The 25,134-nt window shown below is 42.8% G+C and overlaps 2 protein-coding genes and 1 non-coding gene across 5 annotated transcripts; 1 reads left to right on the top strand and 2 right to left on the bottom strand.

The window, feature by feature from the left end:
- Positions 1-2,474: 2,474 nt before the first annotated feature.
- Positions 2,475-16,606, bottom strand: POLDIP3 (DNA polymerase delta interacting protein 3). 3 transcript variants are annotated; one of them, XM_053978878.1, is made up of 9 exons: positions 15,426-16,606; positions 12,417-12,804; positions 10,071-10,148; positions 8,094-8,189; positions 6,145-6,327; positions 5,242-5,319; positions 4,541-4,670; positions 3,287-3,353; positions 2,475-2,963 (listed from the first exon to the last, which is right to left on the bottom strand). In XM_053978878.1, the coding sequence occupies exons 1-9, from the start codon at positions 15,446-15,448 to the stop codon at positions 2,789-2,791; spliced, it is 1,218 nt and encodes a 405-aa protein (XP_053834853.1). In that variant the 5' UTR covers positions 15,449-16,606; the 3' UTR covers positions 2,475-2,788. The 3 variants fall into 3 exon arrangements, with proteins under 3 accessions (XP_053834853.1, XP_053834851.1, XP_053834852.1); XM_053978876.1 differs by having other exon boundaries at positions 16,129-16,606; XM_053978877.1 differs by having other exon boundaries at positions 10,071-10,145; positions 16,129-16,606.
- On the top strand, positions 16,541-16,689 carry LOC128808263 (U12 minor spliceosomal RNA). The gene has a single exon (XR_008437424.1). It is a non-coding gene; the product is annotated as a U12 minor spliceosomal RNA (small nuclear RNA).
- Positions 16,690-16,842: 153 nt separating this feature from the next.
- LOC128807242 (uncharacterized) lies at positions 16,843-24,813 on the bottom strand. The gene is made up of 8 exons (XM_053977456.1): positions 24,557-24,813; positions 22,899-23,225; positions 22,390-22,443; positions 22,012-22,101; positions 21,346-21,526; positions 20,639-20,722; positions 19,983-20,057; positions 16,843-18,927 (listed from the first exon to the last, which is right to left on the bottom strand). Exons 1-8 carry the CDS (start codon positions 24,811-24,813, stop codon positions 18,676-18,678), a joined length of 1,320 nt encoding a protein of 439 aa, XP_053833431.1. The 3' UTR covers positions 16,843-18,675.
- Between the last annotated feature and the right edge of the window lie 321 nt (positions 24,814-25,134).

The raw sequence follows: 25,134 nt of genomic DNA, 5'->3' as shown, positions 1-25,134 counted from the left end.
CATATGCAAGTTCATAATTTCTACCAGCCCAGAAGGAAAAAAAAAAAACACAAAACAAAATAACACAAAAATATAACCATGTTGCATGAGGATAAATGTAGAAAGAAGGTGGTAGGTTCGAAATCATGATTAGCATGACAATTGCAGGATGCCCAGGAGAAACTGGAGAGCCAAGGTGAACTACCTGAAAGGGATTGGGAATAATCTGGTAAAAACTGGGAATAAACAGTTACTTTTTGTTTCAGTGCCCAACAGAAGAAGCCATGCAATGGTGCATTAAAGAGCTGACCAAGACCAGAACATCAATGTACACCAAGACACTGCTGTAAGACGAGCCATGGAGTGGTGTTTGGACACCCACATAATTCACCAATTTGTAAAAAAATAAGAATATGCTGCCATGGATCACAGAGCTGTGGAACAGAGCATACTTCCTTCTTCCAAGGAAGTATGTCAATGCCATCATAAACTCTCAGATAACTTAAACATAAGGGAGAGTTTAACTGTAAGTTAAAATGCATCTTGCTGCTTGGCTTTTCAAAAGGACACAAATCTATTAATCTAAAAAATCCTTGAGTCTCTCCATTCTTTCAGAAGAGGCAAGAGATGCGCCCCCAATACGTTTCACACTTACACAGCCTTCTGTCTAGCTGGTAATAAAGTATCCCACTTCACCTAGAACAGATACCCTGATCTCAGAGCTGGTTTTGCTATAAAATTACTTTTTAAATGACTAGACTGTCAGTAACAAAGGTTGCTTTTTTTTTTTTTTGTAAAAAGAGAATTGGAATTACATGGACACAAATGGCTTCAATTTAGTAGCAAGAGTCAGCTGCTAATTTGTATGAAACAGACTAAAAGGTAACAGAGTAACAGTTCTCTCACTCATAAGTTCCTCTTGCTCTTCATCACGTTATCAGTTTGGAAATTCCTACATTCACTCAGGAAGCGCAATTGACTCAATGTTAGAACACCACCACTTATCTTTAGTTGCTTCACAGCATCTACAAAGGCTTAGAATCCACTCTCTGTGTAACAAACGTTTATTCAGAAACAGGTAATACATTATCTTCTCCAACCCCTAATGTTTCCTCCCCCCCTCCCTTTTTTTTTTTTAATGAAAACACAGGTATTTGGTGGGCAATCTAAAAAAAGGAGAACAATAGCTGTCTTAGGTCCCCTCCCCTACAAACATCTGATGCTCACATGATGCACCCCACCAATCATGGTGTCACTGCCCTTCAAACCAAAGAGAGTACTCCAGAAAAAACAAGTCCTGCCAAGTCCTTATTTTTTCCATGGCTAAAAGGGATACAGTGAGATTAAGGAATGGTCTGCACAAGCTAGATAGAAGAAAGAGTTCATACAGAACAAGAAAGCAAAAGAAACATGGGGTTGTCCAAGAAACGGAATCTGGACTTACAGGAGCCACTCAGCAGAGCTGAACAGAATGGATTAGGTTAGTTTCCCAGCTAGTAGGATCAAGTTCAAACCCCAACCCGATTCTGGAAATTGCTCTCAGCTTTCCTCTCTTCCAATACAGTTTGACCAAAGACAAAGGAGTGGAGCTACTGGGACTTTTAACATCCAAGGCGCCAATGCGGCACAAACAATGCGAAGTACTGGAAGTGCCACCTAGTGGCCTGTCACACACACGCGCTGCCCCACGCCAGTCCTCGCCGCCCTGCACGGGACTTGACACTCCTCTCCCGCGTTCCTTACACAGCGCTAACTGCCCGCTGCTCCTAAACCTCTCCCTGAAGCCACACGCTGCAGCCATCATCCTCCAAATCCAGGCATGCCAGCAGCATAACTGCACAGCAGCCAAACAAATAGCATCTCTCAAAGAAACGAGTTCTCAGACACAAGACTCGGTGTGTATTAGGATCTGAAAAGGGTCTCAGGTCCTTCCTTTTTATAGGAGATTGGCTGAGTTAGAAGCCAAGAAAGAAACTCATGTCCGTGCATCAGCAGGAGGAGGCAATATAATCTAATGGGAGTCACACAACTGGGCTTCCTCTAGCTCTGAACATGACTGGTTTTTAATTTTTCAGTCCAGAAAGAGGAGAACAACTGAGCTGACCCTCCAGAGCAAATATCCTTGTACAAATGCCAGAACAACCCTCCAGCACCACCAGAGTTGAAACACCCCCGCCCAGAGCACGATGGCCAGTGCACTCGCGCATACATCCCTTCTGCCTGATGTCTCCGCTGGCACACCGCGGGCAGCTCAGCTTCTCCCGCTTCTTCTCAATGTCCCAGCTGCTGAGCAGGAAAGTGTCCAACAGCCAGAAGGAAGAGTTATGCCACCAAATGCACACAAGTCCCTTCTGGATGGAGCCCAACCTGCCTTTGTACCCAGTGCAGCAACTTCAGAAACAATGTGGTGCTCTTTCCTGTGGACAATCAAGGGGATGCACCCTTTAGTTAATGGTCAGTCAGAAGAAAACAGAAGGAGATCACCACTCCTTCCCTCAAAGTCTATGTGCACTTTTAATGGCCACTGGGGGCTTTGGAGTAAAGGATGAAGTTACATGGTATATGCTTGGTAATACATTACTGGCAGAAGGGGAAAGTTATTCTCTTGGGAAAAAAAATCATGGAAGAAAACTCCAACTATGAAAACAGAAAGTACACACACAAGAGGAAACACTATTGTACAGTAAGGTAGCGATCATAGAAAACAAAAAACTTCAGGACAGGCAAATGCAAATAACATCTGCACTCCTGCACTTTCCTCATCCCCCAGCTTATATGAGTTTTCCAGTCCACTGCTTGCTCCCCCCTCTCAGAGTTTAATTTTGAATTCTGTGGGCTGCACGGAGGCAGAGACCCCTGAGGATTTGAAGAGTGCCTTCAAGATAGTTTCAGGGTCCACTTCAGCTGGGGGATTTGAGGAGGCGCTTGCACTTGACCGGCGTGGTTCCCCTTCCTTCTTCACTGAAGGGGTATCACTCAATCGGCTGGAGGATTAAAAAAAAAAATTAAAAAGGCAGTATTTAACCTCTCTTTATGATAAATAAATTTTACCATTGTGTCTGCATTTCCTGTTATCAGTGTTTTCCCCTTACCAGTATCAGAGAGAAAGGTTTTAAATATGTTTTTCTCACAAGAAAATATCCTCATCTCAGCCTCAGGGCTGAGAACACTATGTAGTCAAGCTACATTGCACTCCACTCAACATATTGTGGCACAGAAGGGGAGAGAAAGAAAATTCATGAGACAAAATTCTCAAAATAGAACCTGCAAAAGCATTTGGACCTTTTCCCCACTGAAGGACACTTACAGCAATATAGGCTGGTCTGAGGTGATGACATTCCCATTCATATGAAGATTGCATTTCATTGGCTGACCTAAATAAAAAAAAAAACCACAAAATTCATTCTATCAGAAGTGGAGTAAGGCAAGATCCTTGAAACATCACGCAACAGTGCAAGCAATAGAGTTTGACATGCTGGGGAAATATGAGAAAAAAGAGCTGATAAATCTTTTGTTGCAGAATCATAGCAATAGAAGAGCCACTGAAACACTCAGTACCATATGAAGGATCATACTAAATAACAAGTTACACAGAAGTATGAAGCCTTCAGTAGGGACACAAGAGGATCTCCCATTCTTAGCTGTCTGCTCCTCATCTGACATGCATAACATATCACTCATCAAAAGAAAGAAAAAGCATCTATTTCCAGCTAAAAATTAACAGTTCAACAATAATTTCAGTTTAACATGGTTAAAAAATAAAATTGCATTATTTAAAGTTTATGGAGAATCTGATACTAACTATTTTACAAGTCCAATTCAAAATGTTCCTGAGTACACCCTGAAACTATTGCAAATACGAGTTTTACTTGTATTTTGCAAGTAGCTCTGTAAGCAGGTAAAGCCTTCCTAAGGACTTTCTGTGGAAGAGGTTTTACAACGACTTCTATGAGCTAGACACAAGTTTGATAAGAGGATCAATGTTTACCCCGAAAGAATTTTCTACCAAGGTTGTTGACATAGAAACCAAGAAAGAAAGAAGGATAAATAAGAGAAACCTGCAACTGCCTATTCCAATAAGCACTTTGTTTGTCTCTCGTGACCAACGAGTAAAGTGTAAACTTACGAGTTTTGTAAGAATGTGTAAAAAGTACGCATGCTATAATAAAAAACTGTTTGAAGCCTTCTGAAAATGGAGTGTGCTGCTTTGTACTGTCTCCATCTCAACTATGACAACTTCACAGCTCTTGGTACCAAATTAGAAACACAAGGAATTTAATCTGAAAGTTAGACCAGGAGACTCATCAGGACCCTGCCTCCAGCTCTGAATCTTATTTTTCTAGGAAAATGTGGGTAGGGTTTTTTATTGCATTTAAATAAACTGAGCATATATCCAGCTAGTTACACAGCAATTATTATCTTATCTAGCTCTTGAACTGATTTTCTGGTATTTCTCTCTTGATAGCATATTAACATCTAAGATACTTTTAAACCTTCCACTCAGGTGGAAAAGTCATTCTTGATTTATTTATTCTACATGCAACTCTGGCATCAAACTTACCATCTAAACACCTGTTGTTGTATTTCTTATATGCTGTGATAGCATCTTCTTTCTTCACAAATACTACCTCAGCCACGCCAGGGTGCACCAGCCGGGCTCGCTTCAGAGCGCCACACACACAGAATAACTCCTGAGGGCAGAGACTCAGTCATGACCATGGTCACATCAAAGGCACTACATGAGAAGGGTTTACTAGCTTCATCACACCACCCATCCTGCTTATTAAATACCTGACAGGATCTGGACACTTCTCTTACTGTGTTTGTTATGGTATAAGTACTTGGCACTAGTAATAGACAGTACACAAGCAGGGAAGTGCAGGGCCAGTACCCAGTAATGTTTTTCCCACAGGAAGACCAGATTCATTCTCAGCCCGGTGAGAATGGAAGCCCCTAGATAATTTGGATGGGGGCATGAGTTTGGGTAGAAGAATCATTTGGCATGAACTCTTCTTCTAAGTGATGTCAGGTGTCTCAAAATACTCTGTGGGATTTTGTCCCATGTTCTTAAGCACACACTTTTTAAAAAAAGTGTAAACAACCCCCAAACAATCAGGAACCCTCAAAGTTTTTGCACAGACAGTAAACCCACATCACACCTCTCTTCACTGCATTCACCATAGATCAAATGATTTATCAGAAGAGCTAGGACACGGAAAGGAAGTGTCACTCATGCACAGTCTGGCAGAAAGCAACACTCACAACAATATCTTCTTCTGTGACTCGAGGATGCAGATTATTTACGGTCATCTTTGTGCCTTCCAAAGGACTGAATGCCAGCTGCCAACACAAACAAATGCATCACAGAAATATGGCACACAATACAGCACAGCAGAGAAAGCAATAAAAAGTCACTAAGGATATATCTGGGAATGTCTGTACATACATGCAAAGGAGAGAGCTACAGCTAGTAATAGGAAAGTGTACTAAAGCCCAGCTCATCTGATGGCAAAAAGGAGCTTCTTTTCCATGCTAGTTTTTCTCTGAAGTAACTTTTCACTTATTCCCAAGAATAACATTAATTTAACCTGCATACATAGTACTCTGGTCATGCCCACACTTTTAACAGCCTGTCTCTGTTGTACTCTACACCAGCCAGCAAACTCCAAAATACAGCTCCAGCCTCTCAAGAGCATGCTGAAGTCAGCACACCTAGAAACATCCGGTGGGTTACTTGTACCAAACATCAGGCAGTTTGGCAAAGCAATTCCAGGCAGGCTGTCCACAAATTGCCTGGGAGGTCTCATGTGTACATTTGGAAGAACTCTTTTTTTTTCCTTGCTAGCTGGAGTGGACATAGAACATAGGAAATAGTGTTAAAACACTACTCCTAGGGACATGAAAGCCACCAAGGAGTGTCCAAACAATTGCCACCTTCCCTTCCTGTAATATGGATTCCTCCAGGATCATGTGCAGGGAAAGGATGTTTAGACAGGTTCCAAATTCTTGGGACATGGACTGCAGTTATCAGAATAACCTTGATGATGTCCCAGAACTAATGGTGAAAGGCAGGCACAAATGAGCTGCTCACATGTCCAATGAACAACAAGTTTCAGATGTTTCAGAGACTTCTACAAAGAGCATTTTCCCCTTCCCTGAGCTCACCTCAACAGGTGCTGGCTCTTTTGGAGGCACTTCCTTTGTCACTAAGGTCCGGGACATGTTTGCCAAGGCCTTTGTCCGCATAGGAGGGGGAATTGCAGGTGGAGCTGTGTATGTATCGTTCTGGACCACTTTAGTCAGGGGAACAGTCTTGGACAGAGAGAATTTATTGCTGCTCAGACCAGTCTACAGGAAGAAAAAAGAAAGTATCTCAGAGCTACAGCCTACAAAAGCCATCACTCTTCTTCAAGCACCACCACCAGAGTATTACTAGTATGCACTGCATGTCCTTCCCAGTGTCAAAACCACTACAGTGCTGAAGACTATCAAAAGGCTCAGAGAAAAAAATCAGCTCAAGTTTCTGGGCATAAACATAAAAAGGTATGCTTATCCAGAAAGAGCACTTCCCTCATAAGCAATTTTGGTTTCATACTTTTCATAAATGAACTTTAACAATATGATCTGAATTTGAAAAGCTCCTTTCATCTGCAGGCTTTCAAGTACTTTATATAGAGTTCACAAAGATTGCTCATTAACAGTAAGATTGAGAATCCACAGAACAAAATGCAGTAATTCCTCAGAATCGCCAAGCTAGGGCACACAAAGACATTGAACTTAGGCTGAAATACCTGAGTTTAAAGCCAGACTAAAACTTGTGCTTGAAAGCTGATGTGAACACTGAAAAGAACAAATTTACTTGTGAAAAAAACCCTCAAAAAACCCTCATAAGATTATTTGAGAATCACAAATAGCTGAAGCTCTAGTCTGAATACCCACATGAGGAAATAAATTCCTGGGGTAATCACAGTACTACAGTGCCTGCATGAAGGTAAAACCACATGAATTTGCTTTTCCAAGACCAGAGGATAACTTAGCCCAAACCTATGCCCAACTCCTGAAACAGGGCTAACTTCAAACACACATGAGGTTGGCAAGGGCCTCATCCAGCTAAGCACTAAATATTCAAGAATGACAACTGCACAACCTCTCTTGGTCTCTGTGCCAGATGCTGATCAATACTGTGAGAATTTCACCAACTAGAATTTCTTTTGCTGCAGCAAATTTATTGGTTTGTTTTCCCCATGGTCACTCCTGAAAAGAACCTTTTCCAGGCAGTGAGAGTGGACAGATCTCACTACAGCCTTCTCAGCCTCGAGACACTGCTCTCTCACCCTCTCCTTGTGCATAATACAATGCAGCCCTCAGACCACCCTGTTAACTGGTTCCAGTCATGTCTTTCTTGTATTGCAGAGCCCCAAGATAGGCACAGAATTCTGGATGCATTCTCAAAATGTAAAACAGCAATAATTATCTTCCTTGATTAATTATCTACAGTTGGCCTTTGTTGCTGGAAGGATGCACTACTCACTCATTCTTAGCAGATCGCACAATAGGACCCCTAGGCTCCTTCCTACAAAGCTGCTGATGCTTTCTAGCCAGTCAGTTCTCAGTTTAAGCTGCAGAGGGCCATCCCATGCCAAAGGCAGGACCTTATATTTGTACTGAAATTCCATCTTCTCCAGAGCAACAGTCCTCCCCAACAAGATGCCTACCTACTAAGATTTTTGCACTGCAAGAGATTTCCTGCTTTGATGCCCAGTCTCCAGAAGCAGCAGAAAGCTTCCCTTGCTGATTTACTCCAACAGTAACAAGACAGGTTCAGTGCACTTCCTCAACAAGAAGAAAGAGCCAGGATGCAGCAACCTGCCAGCAGGGCAGAAAGCAAACATTCTGGCTGCTGAGAGCCCATAAACCCAGTTACCCTAAAAGAACTCTGTTCCAAAAATAACAGTAGAAGCATTGGCACAAAGGAAGGGTGGGGTGAAGAGCAAATATTTGAGGAGAAAGCATAATTTACAGACTTTAAAGCAACTTAAGTCCTCTTAAGACACAGCCTCTGTGTCCATGCAATGTGAGCATGGCATGGTGGGGACTGTTAGATAACCCCTTACCGAGTTGTGCAGGAAACTGTTTGTGGTGGTGATTTTCATCTGTTTGCTAGGAAGGGGAGAGACACTTTCATCATCATCTTCCGTGTCATATAGGCCCTGAAGTAAAGAAGGCAATAGTTTACATGCAGGAAGATTTCATTGAGACATTTCAAAAACAGGCAGTTTTCTCCTGCCTTCAGCCTTCAACCATCTTCAGCTAATGAACACAATTACACTGGATTTTAGTTTCAGGTATGTAAGTCCATGTCAAAACATCAGTATAAAAACTATTGGACTTTCTTTCCAAAAACACCAGAGTAAAACTGTTTCCCTAGATATACTGAAACCACATACAGATCCCCGTACTCCTGGACCTCATTAGGACTGCTGAAGCTACATTATTGCAATAAAGCCTCAGTGTCTTACTTTTTAGCACTCTCCTACCTTTACAGCTGAAACCTGTGCATGTGATTTTTAAATTAGTTTGGGGGTGTATGGTGGGTGGTTTTTTTGTTTCTTTGCGGTTTTTTGCTGTTGGGTTTTTTAAAATTAAACAAATGCCTGCTGAATACACTTAAATGGAACATTCCTTTTGAATAGCCTGCTTTCCTTAGCACAGGACATATCCATCTGGCCCTAGAGAACACTGCACTAAGAGCTTTACTGAATGAATAATTAATTTTCCAGTTCAACTTAACACTCATAGTCTTGCCTTAAAATACTGAGATGAGCTCCTACACAAGCATTTTTTCGATTGACCCTAAATAACGTTAAGAAGTCTAGACACGTATAGGAGTACGCAAAACATAAGAAATCACAACTGCAAACAGCTTCCCATTAATTCAGTAAAAAGGTAAAGAAAAATGGAGGGATTAGCAATGAGAGCTTGCAAAATCAGTGGGTTGTCCATAGTCAGCAAGATTCTGGTTTACAAACAGGGAAGTTGTTCCAGTGACACAAATGCTATGAAGGAAAAAAAAAAAACCAAAATGGACAGAGAACAGAGGAGAATTATGCAGAAAATAAAAGAGATAGGAAAAACAGTAGGCATCAGGACAATGGACTTGAGTTTGAGACAAAATGAAATGGATTCCACGTTTACAGTGATGAGGTCAGAATAATGAAGACACTTCCTTAAATAACAGCTTCTGAGATAGGTGAGGGTAGCAGGCCAGCATAAAGGTAACATACAAAAATAGCTAAAATTACTATAATCATGGGAAAAAAAAATCACATGACATGATATTGTGAATGTCAGATTTCTAGTACTTCATGCAATACTTTGTGTATACACAGAAAATAACATAAATAATAAAAATATCCAATTCCTCTCTGAAAGCACCCAAGGTAGTAAGGTGGCTGAATGGCTGGGGGCTGTGACAAAATCTGTTAAAACTGATCCCAGAAAGACAATACTCTAAGGTCTTTCTCAAAATCTGCTTGAAAAGGGCTACGGGAACTCTGGAAGTACATCAGAATCCTAGTTAACATCATGTTAACAATCCCTATCAGGATTCCAGCGGTGGCCCACAGCTGGGATTTCACAGGAAGGTTATACCCTCTCCCACCTCACTGCAGCACATCTGACCATGTACAATTACATCCTCTCTCTGAAGAGGCTGGCAGCATGGTGAATCAAAACAATCAAAAACTTGATCTGATGTGGTGTCATAAGAAATTTATACAAGAACATCAGAGCTAGAGGTCAGCCTCTAGGGAGAAAAATATACCATTAGCACACAGATAAAACTGGGAATATCTGCTTCTCATTCCTGTATCTCATGCAGATAATACACTAGGAATCAAGATAAGTTACACTAAATGAAAACCTCAATTACCATGAACTATCTTAACCATGCAAGACATGATAGCTAAGCTGATGGAGAACTTTCCAATGTTTTTCTTTCCTACTTAAGAGTTTTCTTTGCACCTGCTAATGTTCATGGACATATTTTCTTCCCTGTTAAAGGTAACAAAGAGTACAGAGCAGGTACACACCTGTTTATGTGTATGGTTGTTCACCACATTGATCCTCATTCCTGCTGGATGAGAGTGTCCAGGAACTGGAGCCTTCTGCTACAGTTAGAGATAAAGAACCAAAGCATTAAGCATTACAGTCCACCAGGTTAAGTTCAATAAGATCAAAGCTTTAGTTGAATACCCTGAGATCACTTAAATGAAACTTACCTTCCCTGCTTTGAAACATATTACCACAATATGCTCTTAGGTAACACCTGTATTTCCTGTGATATGTTCAATATGAGATAGCTTCACTTAAATTAAAATCTAAGACCACATGAAGAAAAGGATTCAAATTACTTAGGGTTTAGTCCTAGATTACTGGGAAGAGAAGTTAACTTCAGTCCTGTCAGGACTGACTAGATCTACATTTCTGCCAATACAAAACCATGAATGGGGTAAGTCAGAAAATGTCTCTTCTTTCATGCTGCAGGTAACTAAACATACATATCTCCATCAAACAAAAGGAGAATATACACTGCCCCTTAGCACTAGAGCTGGAATAAAATGATGCACAGAATAGTGTGCAGCCCACTATACCATGAAACAGGGAAACCACAACAGAAGGAGGTAGGGAATGTAGCTGTACTAATCGATAACTGAAATCATGCAACAACACCCATAAAAACGCCCTTCTGTTTTTTTGAAAAAGCTGGAATCTGTCCATTAAAGAACACCTATTCTTACAAAAGTAGTCCACACAGGTAATAAAATCTTCAGATTTGCATTTTTTCTAGACTGCAACTTATATCATAGCACCTCATGTTTCAATTTGCTGATCAAAGAAACAAGGATACCCATCCTACAGAAACAGCAGCAAACCTACTGTCATTTTTTGGTTTCAAAGATTTTTTCTTTGCTTTATGATAAACAACACCTCAGGACAGCACATTTAGAGCTGTGTGTTGTACCTTGGATCAAAGATACACTAGTTTGATTCCACTTCCATGTTCAGGAAGATAGGAGGGTCAGGGGTAATTTGGAATTTCAGTACAAATCTTTTTTTAAATGTTTAGATAATTGCTTATGTGCAAAGTTCTGTCTAGAGTCTGAATCACCATGATACCCTATGTATAAATATACATGTTCCCTTGCACTATGATGTCTAACAAAAATTGGTCAAAACAAGTCAAACAAAAAGCCCACGAAACACCAGGTCAGAACAAACAGCTACTGCACCAAGTCTCTGGAAACTACTTTAACTCCGAGAAACTTTGTAGAAGATGTTCAATTCCTCCTGGCTGATGCTGGTGATTTGGCTTAGAAGGACAGCAAGAGTACTAATCACCCTCTTAATTAACAACTGCTGAACAGACTGCTCTACTGCTCTGCCATCAGCTCTTCTTACTGCTTCAAGAGTCCTTTCTCCTTCTTACATCAGCCTGCCAGGAAACCTGCGGAGTAGTGGGAAATTTCCTAGGCCAATCTCATCTAGGCTTTCAAACTCATGACAATAGATTTCTGGGTATGAGTAAGCACACTACTGATTTTTGGGAGGTTGAAAATGGAAGAGGTAGACTAGGAACTTCAGTTACATGCTTGTAGAGGTAAGAAGCAAAACCACTCAAACAACAATCCCAACAGTCTGGAAATTTCTCTTCTGACTCTACACGTTGTATCTAATAGACACAGTTCAAGAGCAGTTGTTTCTCAGAGAAGCTGGCTAAGAATCAAATTGCTATGCACACAGCAAAATGAAATAAGAAAACTGGCCCAGGAAATCAGCAGGTCAAGGTGATCAACTGATTATAATACAACTGAAAGAAATCTTGAGCCTCAGCAGGAATGCTTCATGTGATCAGGCAAATCCCTGGAAACCAGACAAGTATAAAAAGAGAAAATTGTAGAACGGCTCATTGAATTTTAAATTTTCTTAGATACAAACACAGCTGCATATTCTAAACTGCTATTCCACCACTAGGATAAACCAGTTATCTATACAGGACAATCCACCACATCAGACTTGCAAAGAGGGGCAGTATAAGAATGACAAAAAATCTGCATCACTTTGTTTGCATTCAGGTAGGAAAGAGACTATTTAACCATTCAAGACATTTCCTTTAATGCTGACAGGAGCTCTACCTCAGTCTTTCTGGGCCCAAAATTAAAATGAAAATTTAAATGAAAGGTGTGATTCTACAAAAAGTCCCAAGCAGCTGCAAGGACCCACAAAAGGATCAGAATCCCACCCCACAGGCTGGGGTCTTTCTCAAAATTGTGTCATTGTTGCTTTTCTTGTAACCACATGAACATACTAATGTATTATCATGTCAACTGAACTGCTGCAGAGTAACTGAGGGGCTCAGAGGTGACTCATTCACCTACTTGGATAGTTTTGGTGATTTTCATGGCTGGATTTACTGTCCCCATAGCTGGGCTGATAGCGGCTGGAGTGCTCCTTTTTAAGCTGATCTTCTCTCTGGCATCCACCACTTTGGTCACCTTTTCAGCAGCAACACTTTGCTGCTTACGGGAATTCAACATCTCTCGAGCATCCTGCACCTTCCCTTTGATTTTGAACCGAGCGTCCTTTTGAACCAGTTTTTCTCGGGCATCTTTAACCCCCAGTTTGTGCCGGGCATCAGTGAGTCCAATCTTCTGTCGGGCATCAAAAGTCTGCTGGAAGCTCACAGCTGGTGATGATCTATTCAGAAGATTTTGCTGGATCCCAATGCGAGATCTTACACCCCCAAACACTGGCCTTGTGTTAAGTCTGAGGGGGGAAAAAAAGAAAGAAAGAAAGAAAGAAAGTTTCAGGCATTACAAATGTATTTGTGTTGCTGCAAACAAAAGTTCATTATTACTGCGCAGAAATTCACTCCGGTTGGACGTCTAAATACAACAGTAGAACTCCTAAGCTCTTTTATGCTACATTTTTTTTCTTCTACATAATCAGCTAAGGAACTGATTTCCAAAATCCATCCTTAAGCTCACATTTACAAACTAAAGGGTCTAACTTCAGCTGTGCTAAGTACATACTACATTTAAACAAAATTCAACAACTCAGGTACTTTGGGGAAACCTTTGAAGCAAAGAGGAACAGGAACAGACTTTCTAGCTTTAGGAATGAACAGGTCTGCTAAAGCATCTTCTGTAATACAATAATATATCCTGATAGGAAGGAAACATGTAACTACACACGATTTCAAGAATTCTGGGCAGCAAGAATTTCAGATTTGTGGGAGCGCAGCAACTTGAATTTTAGTATGTACAAGCACCAGTAACAATCCCAGTTCAAAGCCACCAGTTTCAAGGTTGATTAGCTTCCAGCAAGAATAGTCATTAGTCAAATTACTTTTTAACATGACTTTTTAACTCCCCTGCCAGGGGAGCCCCCAGGGAGTTGCCCAACTTGGGGCCAGCAAACTCACAACTGCCTCTTCTTTAATCTACTAAAAGAACTACTGCACTTAATGGCCTTTACTTTTTAAGCACATCATTATCACAATACTGAGCACAGAAAGACAACAGCCCTCAAAAACTATAGCATTTGTACTTGCAGACAAGTATTCCTAAAAAGCAGCACAATACAGGGTGAAAGCTAGAACTACCTTCTTATTACAGGTCTGATACACTTTTTCAAAATCTGCCTTAAGAACAAAACCAGTTTATCTAAATGGAGTTCCTCTGATGAGTATTTTAAAAGTTTTTTATGCCATTGGGTTTCTTTGTATTAAAAAAAAAAAGACAAAGTAGAAAGAGAGAGAAAAAATATTCTTGCTGTTGACTTTTTAAAAGTCAAAATAGAGGGCTAAAAAGTTCATCTGCTTTCAGAAATGTGTTGTCCAGTATTATAAAGTGTAAAAGCAGATACCTGGAATTTGTTGTAATAAAAGGTTAGTATCACAAAATCAAATTATGATGCTATTTCAATTCTTTATGCACCTTTATATTAGTATTTCCTGATCTAACTCCACAACCTTTACATTATTTACAGTCCTGTATTTTCAATGGAGAGATCTTTCAAAAAAAAAAAAACAAACAACCCAACCACCCGAGAGATGAAAGAGTTAACCTCTGCTTCTGCCTCTTTCATTCTTGTGTCTAGATGTCTGGAAACCTGGGACTGGAGTTCCATTTTATTATCTATCTAAGAGTCCTATGGCTGCTCTCTCATACAGCCAAAGCAAACTAGCCAGAAGAAACAGGAGGATTATGAAGACCATCTATGAAAATATACCCAGAACACAGGAGACTAACAGTACCCATAAAGCAACAGACACAGAGCAAGACCTTCCTTGCAATTTTAAAAAGCATTTATTTAGACATGTTGAAAGCATTCAGCTGGAGCGCTGCAAAGGGCTGGATGAGTGGTTCATGAGGGAGATCAAAGTACAACCAGAAATGTATCAACATTTAAACTAGAATTAGTTAAGACTCTTGATGACAGAACCAAATGAAATAGGTTAAGAAACCGTACTGAAGATTACACCATTTCTGAAGAGTTGTCTTTACCCTAATAAGCAACTCTCTTTCACAGGTAATTGCTTACCCTACAAGAGCATTAACTGCAGAGGTATTTGTGCCACAAACCTGAAACAAAAGCAGATCTCAAACATCTAATTCACTTTCCAAGATTCCAAGCTCTGGCTTGAATATGTTATGGACCAGTACATTTTATTAGTGAAAATTTTTCTGTTACTTTATCTAGACTACTGAACAGCAAGAATATAATGATTTAAGTTTATTCAGTTTATCCAGACTTCACAAAGCCAAGTCTGCTACCTCAGGAATTTATAAAGTGAGCTAAACACAACATACAAGAAGAGTGGGGGGCACAACAATGCTCACAGTGCTGCAGAGGGATTATTGTTCGAAAAAAAAAAAAAAAAAAAAAAAAAAAAAAAAAAAAAAGCAGGAAGAATTCCTGAAAGAAATGAGAATTAAGGAGGGATTTGAAAAGGGATAAAGGAGGTACTTGGGGCATACTAAGCATCCTAAGACTCTTCCAAATATGCAGGATAACATGAATGAAAGTGCAAGGCCAAGGCTTTGTCTAGACTAGGATTTAAATATGTTTGAATGTTTTGGTTGTATATGTTAGCAGGTAACTCAGAATATTACTCCAGACATGTAAGTGTATACACATTCACAGTCAAAAACGAAGACTAATAAATTAAAAACAGAAAAAAAAAAAAAAACCAAAAAACAACAAAGCAAGAGCACACTGAGCGAACAGAGACTGGGGACAAGTTCTTCAGAAGCATTACGAGACTACGGCAAAAGCGAAAATGAAAAGCTACCGAAGGAGAATCCAGGTAAGAACTGCCAACTGTGGCAGTAAATGGCCCAGCCTACACTGGAGACATCTGCCATGCAAAGAAATAATCTGACCTTGCAGCTCCAATCTGTAACATGCTCCACGTCCTCTCAACCACTTCAAACAATCAGTCGGAGCGCCACTGACCACGCTAGAGGGACGACACCTTCCGAAGTCCGGGCAGCCTCGCCCGCGCGGGTGCCCGGCGGCCCCGGTCGGTTACGGCTCCCCGAGCACCAGCAGCCCTCCCACGGCTCTCCCACAATGCACCGAGCCGCTCCCGGGAGCGCGGGGGCACCGGCCACGCCAGGGCACTGCCTGGGTAACACCTGCAGCCCGACGGCGTTCAGGGGCGCCAACCCCGTTACAGGGAGCAGCGCTGGGTTAAGCGGCGGGGACGAGCAGGAGGCGGCGGGGACAGGGCAAGTCGGAGAGTTCAGTGAGAAAAGGGACGATGCCAGGAATCCCGAAAAGACCGAGAGGGGATGGGCCGGTGAGCGCTCCTGCCCCACCGGGACAGCGCCAGGCACAGGGGCCGAGATGGGGGCCCGACCCCCGCCCCGGCCCTGAGTGACGGCCGCCGCCGCCAATCGCGTGGCAGCGCGGTCCCGCAGGCCCGCGGCTCAGCCAATGGGAACGCGAGGGCGGGAGCAGGGCCGGGCCGCGCCGAGACAGCTGCGGCCCGCAGCCCCCGGAGCGGAGCCGCCCGAAGGGACTCTCGAAGAGCGGCCGGGGGCCGCCGGCCCGAGGCGCTGCGTCGCCGTCCCAACCGCTCACCTCCCCTTCACCGTCACACCGCGTTTCCGTATGAGCTCGTCCAGAGACAGGTCCGCCATCTTCTCGCGGCCCCAACGATGAGACGCAGCGAGCGAGTCCCGGAGGTGACACCATACGACTTCCGCTCCTCGCCCCGCCCCCAGAAGTACGGCGGGCCCCGCCCCGGCTCCGCCCGCTGTGACGGGACGCCCCACAACTCCCCGCGGTCCCCGGGCCTCTCATTTGCATACGGCGCGGCACGGCGCGGCTCGGTTCGGCCCGCTGTAGCGGTTCCGCGGCGCGAAAGGGGACAAGAACCGGCCGCATTAGTGAGGACACTGTAGCCCAGCTAGAGGCTGCGTCGGGCGGCGCTCGCCGTGACCTGTGGAGTTAGTGCCGAGCAGTGTCACAGCGGCGCGGCGAGCTGTAGGGTATGCCTTAAACTTATGAGTAAGGAAAATAACGACCCGGGGTGACGCCCGGGTCCTCACTCCGAATGTGAGAGGAATTTTTGCGCGGGTACAGGTCGCCCCTGGGTGCCCCGCTTACTTCGCGGGATGCCCGGGTGCCGTGATCTGCCCGACCCTCCGTGGCCCGAGTGCCAAGAACAGAACTGCCGGGGCCGGGGCGTTCCGTGCTGCTCCGAGGGCCGGGGAGGCGGGACAGCGCCAGGGCCTCACGCGGGCGCAACGCAAACAGAAATTCCGACCGGTCTAAAGATCAGAAATGCCTTCACCTGTGTTTGTCTCTTTTGCTCTGCTCCCTGAGGTCCCTTAAGGGTCTTCACGAGGCTTAGAAATAAACCACCAACCCCGCCTAATAAATACTTCACGTGTCTGCAGGAAGCAATTCCTTTTCTGTTCTTCTGGGGGAGCAATTACACCGTTTAAAATCAAGCTAAGGGAAAGGGAAATGGCGGTGAGCTCCTCGGGTCCTGCCCTGTCACGAGCTGCACGGCCGCGGCTCTGGGTCTCAGGGCGGGCCGTGGTGCTGCTGGGCCTCCCTCAGAACGCCCCTTCGCAGCACGGCACAGCCGCAGCTTCTCCCAAATGCAGCTTTGCTCCCGCCCGCAGCTCTGTCACGAGGCTCACTTGTGACCCCTTCGCACCCCCGTTGTTCCCCTTTTGCCGTTTCCCCAGCACGGGATCCTGAGCTGCAGTAACTCTGGGGCTTTTTTAGTTCACTTGTTCTATTCCATAATAGATACTTCCAATAAGGGTCTCAGTTTCTCAGAATACTCCAGTTTTCTAGAAGCCAATTTTCTTGCACACACCTGGATCCCAGCTCATGTTGTCAGTGACCTGCAATATGCTTAGGGAATACTAAATTCCTGAGAGAAGCAGAGCAATTTGCTTGCAGAGACCTGCACAGAAATTTGCCTTTCTTTCTGGAGGCCCATTGAGAAAATCCCAGGGAGTTTGTGCAGCCGAGGAAACTGATGTATTAGAAACAAAAACTGGAGAAAAGGATTTGGCAGGTGTTGAGTTATAAGTGGGTCTTGGGTCTACAAAGAGATAGGAGTAGTTGTTGTTTGTTGTAAAGTTGTTTATTGTATGAATACATCAGTATTGAAGGTGAAGAGTTTAGAGTATTAAAGTTTGTGCTAAAAGCTTTCTGATATAGATTCTTGATGTTCTCAGTAGAAGCAGTAGTAGTTAGTAGAAGCAATTATCACCTTTTTTGTACCCCAGTGTAGGGGAAATTTATACATAAATAATCTAATCAGCTAAAAACATGAATCTAAAACATTCTTCCTACACCTATCCGAGCTTAATTCTAATGTGTGAAAGTAGTGTTATTTTTTACAAAAAATCTACTCATGTAGTTCTATCTGTTCTATTTAGAAATGTAAGCAATGTTCTGCTATGTTTTTGTTATGTCTAGAGCTAAGCTAATTTTGTGAAAGGTAACACTACTTAACTTTAAACTAGGATTTAGGGTTTTTTACTAGCTAATATAGATTCTTAAGGCACTTAAGATATATTTCTACTTACTGAAAACTAAAACTTACACTCCTATTTCACGTCTGTGTGGTTTAATATATTTTAGTTTCTCTAAAGGTTCCAATTCAATCCCTGTATTCCTTTCGCTCCTGAGGGACTCAGAGAGGCTTCCATTCCATGCATTCTAACAGCAGGCACACAGCAGAATTTAGAGTCTTTTTTATTTGGTAATTCTCAAGTTGCTGACAGAATACTGTGTCACACCAAATCACATAAACATGCATTTGCCTCATTGCATCCCCATTATGCCATGGAATACAACGTCTAGAGTTCTTTGGTCCAGTGCTGTGGCATATGTGTAGCTGAAGGACTTTGGGAGAGGTAAATTGAACAGATGTGGGAAAGCAGGGAGTGCTAACAGGCAGGTGGCCTTTGTGAGGAGACAGTTGGAATAGCTTCAATTTTTAATACAGGTTTGTTAATGATGATTTATCCTAGGTGTCCTAAGTGAGGGATGTCTAACTTACTAGCTCTGAAAAACAGGCAACATGGGAGAAAGAAAAGCAGAGTATGGCATAGCAGCTGTTTCATCTTGTTATGGCTAAGTAAGTAATTAGCCTGACTCTCAAGTCATTTTCCTTTGATCCCAGACTACACCTTTCACAATAATTTCTTCCCCACGTTTCATTATGGGCCACAGAAGTGATGCTTTTTTCCAGTGCACTTCATCTTTCTTGTCCACGTGCTCTAAATGGCTTCTGTTCATCCTCCACTCAGCTTTAACTGGTGGGTCCTGAAGAAGCAGCAAACAATAAATTTGGCAGCACTGCAGCAGGAACTGTGTTTCATTTTCAGTTCTTATGTGAATGGCAGCTTCCTGAAAATCAAATGAGAACAGTTTTCCTTATGCTGATGTATTGTTATGTTGCCTCCCCGCTATCATTCTGTGCAGCTGCTCCACAGGAACTAAGCACTCAAGAACTTCACTTGTCAAAGCTGCTGGTACTGTTTGAGTGGGAAATGCAGGGGTCCCAGGGTCACTTTAAAGATTCTTTAAAGATTCTTTTATTTACTAAGTACTGGCTTCTAGATTGTGCCAGTGTCCAGCCCTTGTCTCTATTTCCTCATAGATCTGCAAGGGGTTTGGTAAGACCAAGCTCTTGGAAAAGCCCAGCAAGATGCAAAAGGAGGAAGCTCCTCTTTGGCAGTTTCATATATCTCTGATATATATGTCCTCTCTTCCACAAAAAAAGCCCACTAGAGACTTGTCCATGTGGATAGCAGGTGTCAGGGCTCTGTGCACATCAACAGCCTCTGCACGCTTTCCTCTGCCTTCCCAGGGGTTTGGCTGCATGTGTTCAAGGTCAGCTCAGATTTAGCACAACCATATAACCTCGTATTCAACTCCTGCAATAACAGTCAAGCTGGCAGAAAGGGTGGTGCGAGAAGGAGTTATGAGAAGCCTCATCTTCACCCAGACTGGCCACCAGTTGACCCAGGAGCTGAGTGGTGGCTGGGTGCTTGACTGAGCTGTGGTGTTGAGCTGATGCCTGTGCCCAGTCTTGCTGGTCCTGACCCACAGACCAACTTCACAGCTTGGTCTTGACCTCGTTGGTCACTGTGAGCTTGCCCAGTTGGTCACTGGTTTGTGGCTGGCCCTGATCACCACCACTGGCCCTTTGCTCTTTGCTCCTTGCTTGGGTCCAGTAGGGCTGTGCCTTTGTTAGTAGGGGCATGACCCTGCCTGTCCTGCTGTACTTCCCTTACAAGGTTACATGTACTTGAGAATATTTTGGGAGTATATGGGCTGGAAGGACCTGGCCACAAGTGGAAAACAACCTCATGCAGAAGGGAGACCTCTCATGTTTTAAATAACAAGCTGCAGAGACAATTGAACCATTGCCCCGGTTCCTGGGCTGTATCTTTACTCACTTGAACAATCTTGTTGTAAACCATTGAGTTTTGGTGATACTGTTGCCTCAACAGCTTCATTATGTCTTGCATCACCTGCAGAACAATCATATCACAAAGCAGGCTGTTACTATGTGGTGAGGCAAATACTGGGGATTTTTGTTTCTTATATTGGGTCAATCAGTAATGGAGAAGTCACTCATTTCAGGCTTTGGAAGAAGGTCACATAAAAGCAACACAGGGCTGGAAAATGCTTTCTGCACTCATATATGTGCTTCATCCAGCTGGACAATTCAGATATGCAAGTGTATGGCTTTGGGATCATGTATCCCAATTCGTATCATGGGACACAGAATAATTTAATTTTGGAAGGCTCCCACAAGGATCCTCAAGTCCAGCTCCCTGCTTCTCCATGGAATAGCTTAACTCATCGAAAGAAAGACCTGTTTTTTATCCAGTGCTGCTCTCATACCTAGGGTTGTTAGAGCTTGGCCCCAGACCTCTCAGCTCAGAAGTTATTCCCAGTGTCATTGCTGACAGATATTGAGCAGTGTCCTTAGCAGAAACAAACTTCTACATAAAATCGCAGATGCCAATGGCCCTTTTACAGGCCATAAAAGGCCCTTTTACAGGCCTTTTACAGAAACATAAAATACCTTGGTCAAAGGTATTTTTACCTTATTCGAAGGTGGAATGTCAAGAACTTTAAGTATGTGATCTGTTCTCTGTTGTATATCTTTTTCACAGGCTTCAAACACCTTCTGCAGTGCAAAAACAACTGATTACAGCATCAATCACAGTGAAACCACAGGTGTAGTGTGCAAAGCTGAGAAAACATCTGCATTAGAGTTAATTGTAGGGCTGCTAATTGACTGAAATATGTCTTCAATAGCTGTAAAACAAACTGTTTCATCAAGCTGCTTGGGTATTGGAGCCCATTCTTCAGCATCTGTGGGGTCTTATCATCACAGTCAATGCTAATAATGGCCTCATCTCAGTCTTGTCCTTTAAGGTAATACCACTTTGGTATTTTCCTTTAGATCTCTCCAGCATCACAGCAGTGAGTCAGACATCAAAATGAGGTCTCCCAGCTATCAGTTCAAGCACTGACATAAGGAAAGTGGACTGTTTTCCCACTTGTGCTTAACACATGAGAGATGGGACTAGTATTTGAGTGTGCCCTTCTGAAAGGTAGGAGGAAGAAGGTCACTGTCAGTTTGATCTCTACAGCATTCCACAAGCCCTGCTAGGCTGCAAATTCAGCGACCCAAACTTAGGCCCCAACCCTGTCTGGTACTGAAATACAAATACTCAAGGGTTGCTATATGGCTACACCATAATTGATGTGGTAAGAATCAAATGGAGAAAATGGACTTGAACAAACCCTAATGGCGCGACTGCCTTCTTCATACGTCCAACGGTAGGGCATGGAGCTCCTGACTTTCTCCCATTCCTGTAGCCGGAGCATCTCGTATCTCTCCAGCACAGCAGACAAACGCGAAGGGTCAGTGATGTCCTCAGAGTGTTGGTGCATGGCCATTGCTTTAGCCAACAGCTCTTGGATTCTAGGTCAAGGAGAACATTAAAAAACATATCTAAGTCAAGATGAATTAATGAGCAAATGTAAATATTTTACTTGTGAAACTGTTCAATTAATCCCATGTTTTCTACAATGCACTTCTCATTTATATTATATAGCTGGCAAGCAGCTTTTTTTTTTGTGGAAAATAGTGCTTTCTCAGCTCAGTTTTGCATGATTATAGTAGAATCTGATCAGAGTGGCATCTTGACAATGTCATTGCAGACTGATTTCCTTTACTCTTTATTTAGCTGGTTTACCCCAAGAATGTCTTCTTCCCTTTGCAGAGCAACCCAAACCATCTTCCAGAAGTCAGTTATAAAGAGATGCTGGCAGGTTGTAAGTCTGGAGAGAAGGTGTCTGGGCTGTCTGGTCAGAAATAGAGTCCCCAAGGACTGGAGGAAACAAGAAGTATGTGGCTTTTCAGTGTAGAAACACACACTATGTCTGAAATATGAATAAATACCTTACCTTTCCTCTAGCTTTTTGGTCTTCTCTTTAAGCATCTCGTTTTCCTCTTTCTCCTTACACAGTATTTGGATTAGCCTTTCAGGAAGTGCTCTGAAACAGATTTGGGAGATCTCTTTATTTGTACTTGGACACTGACACAACAGTGGACGTGTCCCTATTGAATAAACTGAATTCAAGAAAAAAAGTTCTGAGGTAGGAAAGCGCAAGAGCATCCAGGAAAACTCCAGGGGAGCTGAACACCTCCCCTAAAAGCTCCCTCCCAGAATTTATGCTCAAATCAAGTGGGAAGATATTTACATCAGAGGAAATGGAGGTGTGGTTGTAAGGATCATGATTTTCCCCTCTTACACTGATTATTAATGTCAAGAATCACATTACCTGTTGTGACTATCCAGAAGGTTCAGTAGATACTGAACAGTGTCAGACAAAGTTCTGTTCTCATTGTCCATCCATCCATAAAGGAAAGAAAGAAACAATAAACCACATTGCAATCAGTGGGCAAGTATGCAATAAAGTCTTAAAAAAATGCACAAGCTAAACTTCCTCCCTCCAATTTCTGATCAACCCATAGGGAAAAGAAATTTAGAGACCAAAACTTGTCAAGGCTGTTCTTTGCCAGATGCTTGGTTTGTGATTCTGTGAGTCAATACCAACAGTGCAAATAAAATACCCAAAGTGTAAGATCTGCTCGTTACATGGTGCAAATCCAACAGCTTCTGTAAATTGGCTCTGGGTTCCCAGTATAGCCTGGGCAAAATTTATTGCTAATGCAGAGCCCTCCCTGTGTCTGGCTCATTTTCTGTCCCACCCACCCTTGTGTGCACCAGCTACAGTTCATTGTCAGAGGCCACACTAAACGGTGTCATTTTTGGTCACTGGACTCTCACATTATTTTTTTGTCCATATTTTTCATCATTTCGAATATTTCCTTTGTGTTCTTGCTGTCCATCTCTTTCATAATTTGGAACATTTCCTTCGTTTTTTTGTTGTCCATCTCTTCTACCATTTTGAACATTTCCTTTGTTTTTTTATTGTCCATCTCTTTTATCATTTTGAACACTTCCTTCGTTTTTTTGTTGTCCATCTCTTTTATCATTTCGAACATTTCCTTTGTTTTTTTGTTGTCCATCTCTTTCATCATTTCAAACATTTCCTTCATGTTAGAAGTCTGGTCTCCATAGGCTGATGGCTGCTGTGAGGTGTCAGATGTATGTCTGAGGAAAAGAAGAAAAGGGAATTCCTATAATGAAGCAGGGTAAGAACACATCCTCAAAAAAAGTACTTTATCATTGCCAGTCCTGTGAACAGAGGCTTCATGGCTACATCCATGCCAGCAAACGGATCAGAGACAGGACAAAGGGCACACGGGTGCAGATTTGGCACGAGTGGGGTAGCACTCTCCCAGTTAATGCCTGATAGAGCTCAGAGGACTCCACAGGCTATCTTTGCCAAGCCTAAAACTCAAGCTATCTTTTCATGTCCTTGCTTGCTGTACCTATTGTAACTTTTTCTACTTTCAGACTTTGCAGCTGCAGCTAGGTCTAAGTTTTCTGTTCCTGTTTCTAAGGCCTGCTTTTAAAGCTTTCTAGAAATCTTCTTACTTTTACTATTTCCCACACCAGGGTATGCCGAAACCAGGAGGGTTTGACTAATCATTAGGTCTGGATAAAGTGGGCAAGATACAAGGACAGCTCCTGAAAAACAAACTCAGCCCAGACCTGCAGAGAGTGGGAGAGCAGCAAATGCAGGTGACTGTTCTGCTAAAACCAACTTTGCAATGTACGAGGTTTTTTTAACAGAGGAGTACAAAGCTCTGCGTTCTCAAGGTAATTTTTTATTTGTACAACTGCTCTGTGTCCTATTTCCTCACAAGGATCTCAAATATCAACTACTGTTGGAGAAACAGTCCCAGATTAAGGTGCTCCTGCAGCTTGGATCCAGGTGGAACACAGAGCAAGCTCATCCCCACAACCAGATGTCAGAGCAAGCCTCAGCATGAGGCTTTACCTTTGGTTTATGCCAATAGAAGGCTGCACAGCTACTGCAAGGGACTCTGCTGCCCCTCTCAGCATTACTCCTTCCCGCTGAAGCACATTTTGCTTTGTTTACTTGGATTGATTCCTTTCCAGTTAAATCACTTCACTTTTTCACTGAAGACACAATCTTTTTCTTTAAGCTAAACAATCCAGTAAAAAATTTACATTTTAGTCCACCTTTCCCTGCAAAATTGATGAGCTCAGAGTCAGAGCCACGAAATCCCAGATCTTGTCACATTATTTATACTGATCTTTCTAGTTCCTCTTTCACCAATTTAAGATCTGCCTCCCACTTTGGAGTTGAACTTGAGCTGAATTTGGGGACAGTAACCATCTCCGTGATGGCTAGAAAAGTTAGGAAGTAGAAAACAGAGCTCTTACTGAATATTTCACAGTCAGAAAATGTTTGCAATTCAGCACTCATACAACCCTCCAAGAAACTTTGTAGAAATATTCAGACCTAGGAAGATTAAATAAGATTATCCCGAGACACCCCTTGTGTAACCTACCTGCTGCCTTCTGCAGTTGTCTTTTTGGGATCAGTGTCCTCACACTGTCTTTCCAATGCCTTTCTTCTTCTGTTGCCAGAAACATTGCATGTATGCTGTGATTCTGTTCCTCTGGAGCCAGAAATGTTGGATGTGCACCACACTTCTCTGCTAGAGCCAGAACCATTGGGTATACTCCACTCTTCTCTTTTGCTGGAGCCAGAAGTATCAGGTGTATCTGACACTTCTGTTTTTCTGTGGCTAAAAATGTTGGCCATAACCCACATTTTTCTTTTGCTGGAGCCAGAAACTTTCCGTGTGTTCATGCAGCAGCAGAAAATGTTTGTTGAAATGTATGGGCAGCCTTGAGGACTGCTGATGCTGGTGGGAGTGCAGAAAGCTACTGATAAGACAGTTCCCTAACAAAGGCACTTTGCTGCTACAAAAAGCAGAAGAAAGCCCTGCGTCTTTACAGGAAAAGGTACAATTTACAGGATGTCTAGAGTCACATCACTCTCCAGCCAATAAAATCAGAGGAGATTGACCTTCCCTCTGCAATATCAGTCCTTTCAGTTTCAGTTCAGACCCATCTCTTCACT

Source organism: Vidua macroura, chromosome 5 (genome assembly GCF_024509145.1).
Source record: "Vidua macroura isolate BioBank_ID:100142 chromosome 5, ASM2450914v1, whole genome shotgun sequence".
In the NCBI taxonomy this organism is placed as follows: Eukaryota; Metazoa; Chordata; class Aves; order Passeriformes; family Viduidae; genus Vidua; species Vidua macroura.
This window is presented reverse-complemented; position numbering and strand designations above follow the sequence as displayed.

What these genes read in the sequence shown, in the direction of transcription:
- LOC128807242 (XM_053977456.1), bottom strand. Translation starts at nt 24,813, where the DNA reads ATGGCCAACATTTTTAGCCACAGAAAAACAGAAGTGTCAGATACACCT. An exon ending in ACCAAAAAGCTAGAGGAAAG is followed by an intron (nt 21,527 to 22,011) that starts GTAAGGTATTTA and finishes TCCTTGACCTAG; the next exon opens with AATCCAAGAGCTGTTGGCTA. An exon ending in ACATTCCACCTTCGAATAAG is followed by an intron (nt 20,058 to 20,638) that starts GTAAAAATACCT and finishes ATTGTTCTGCAG; the next exon opens with GTGATGCAAGACATAATGAA.
- POLDIP3 (XM_053978876.1), bottom strand. Translation starts at nt 16,187, where the DNA reads ATGGCGGACCTGTCTCTGGACGAGCTCATACGGAAACGCGGTGTGACG. An exon ending in ACAACCATACACATAAACAG is followed by an intron (nt 8,190 to 10,070) that starts GTGTGTACCTGC and finishes TCTTTACTTCAG; the next exon opens with GGCCTATATGACACGGAAGA. An exon ending in AAGAGCCAGCACCTGTTGAG is followed by an intron (nt 5,320 to 6,144) that starts GTGAGCTCAGGG and finishes TTGTGTTGGCAG; the next exon opens with CTGGCATTCAGTCCTTTGGA.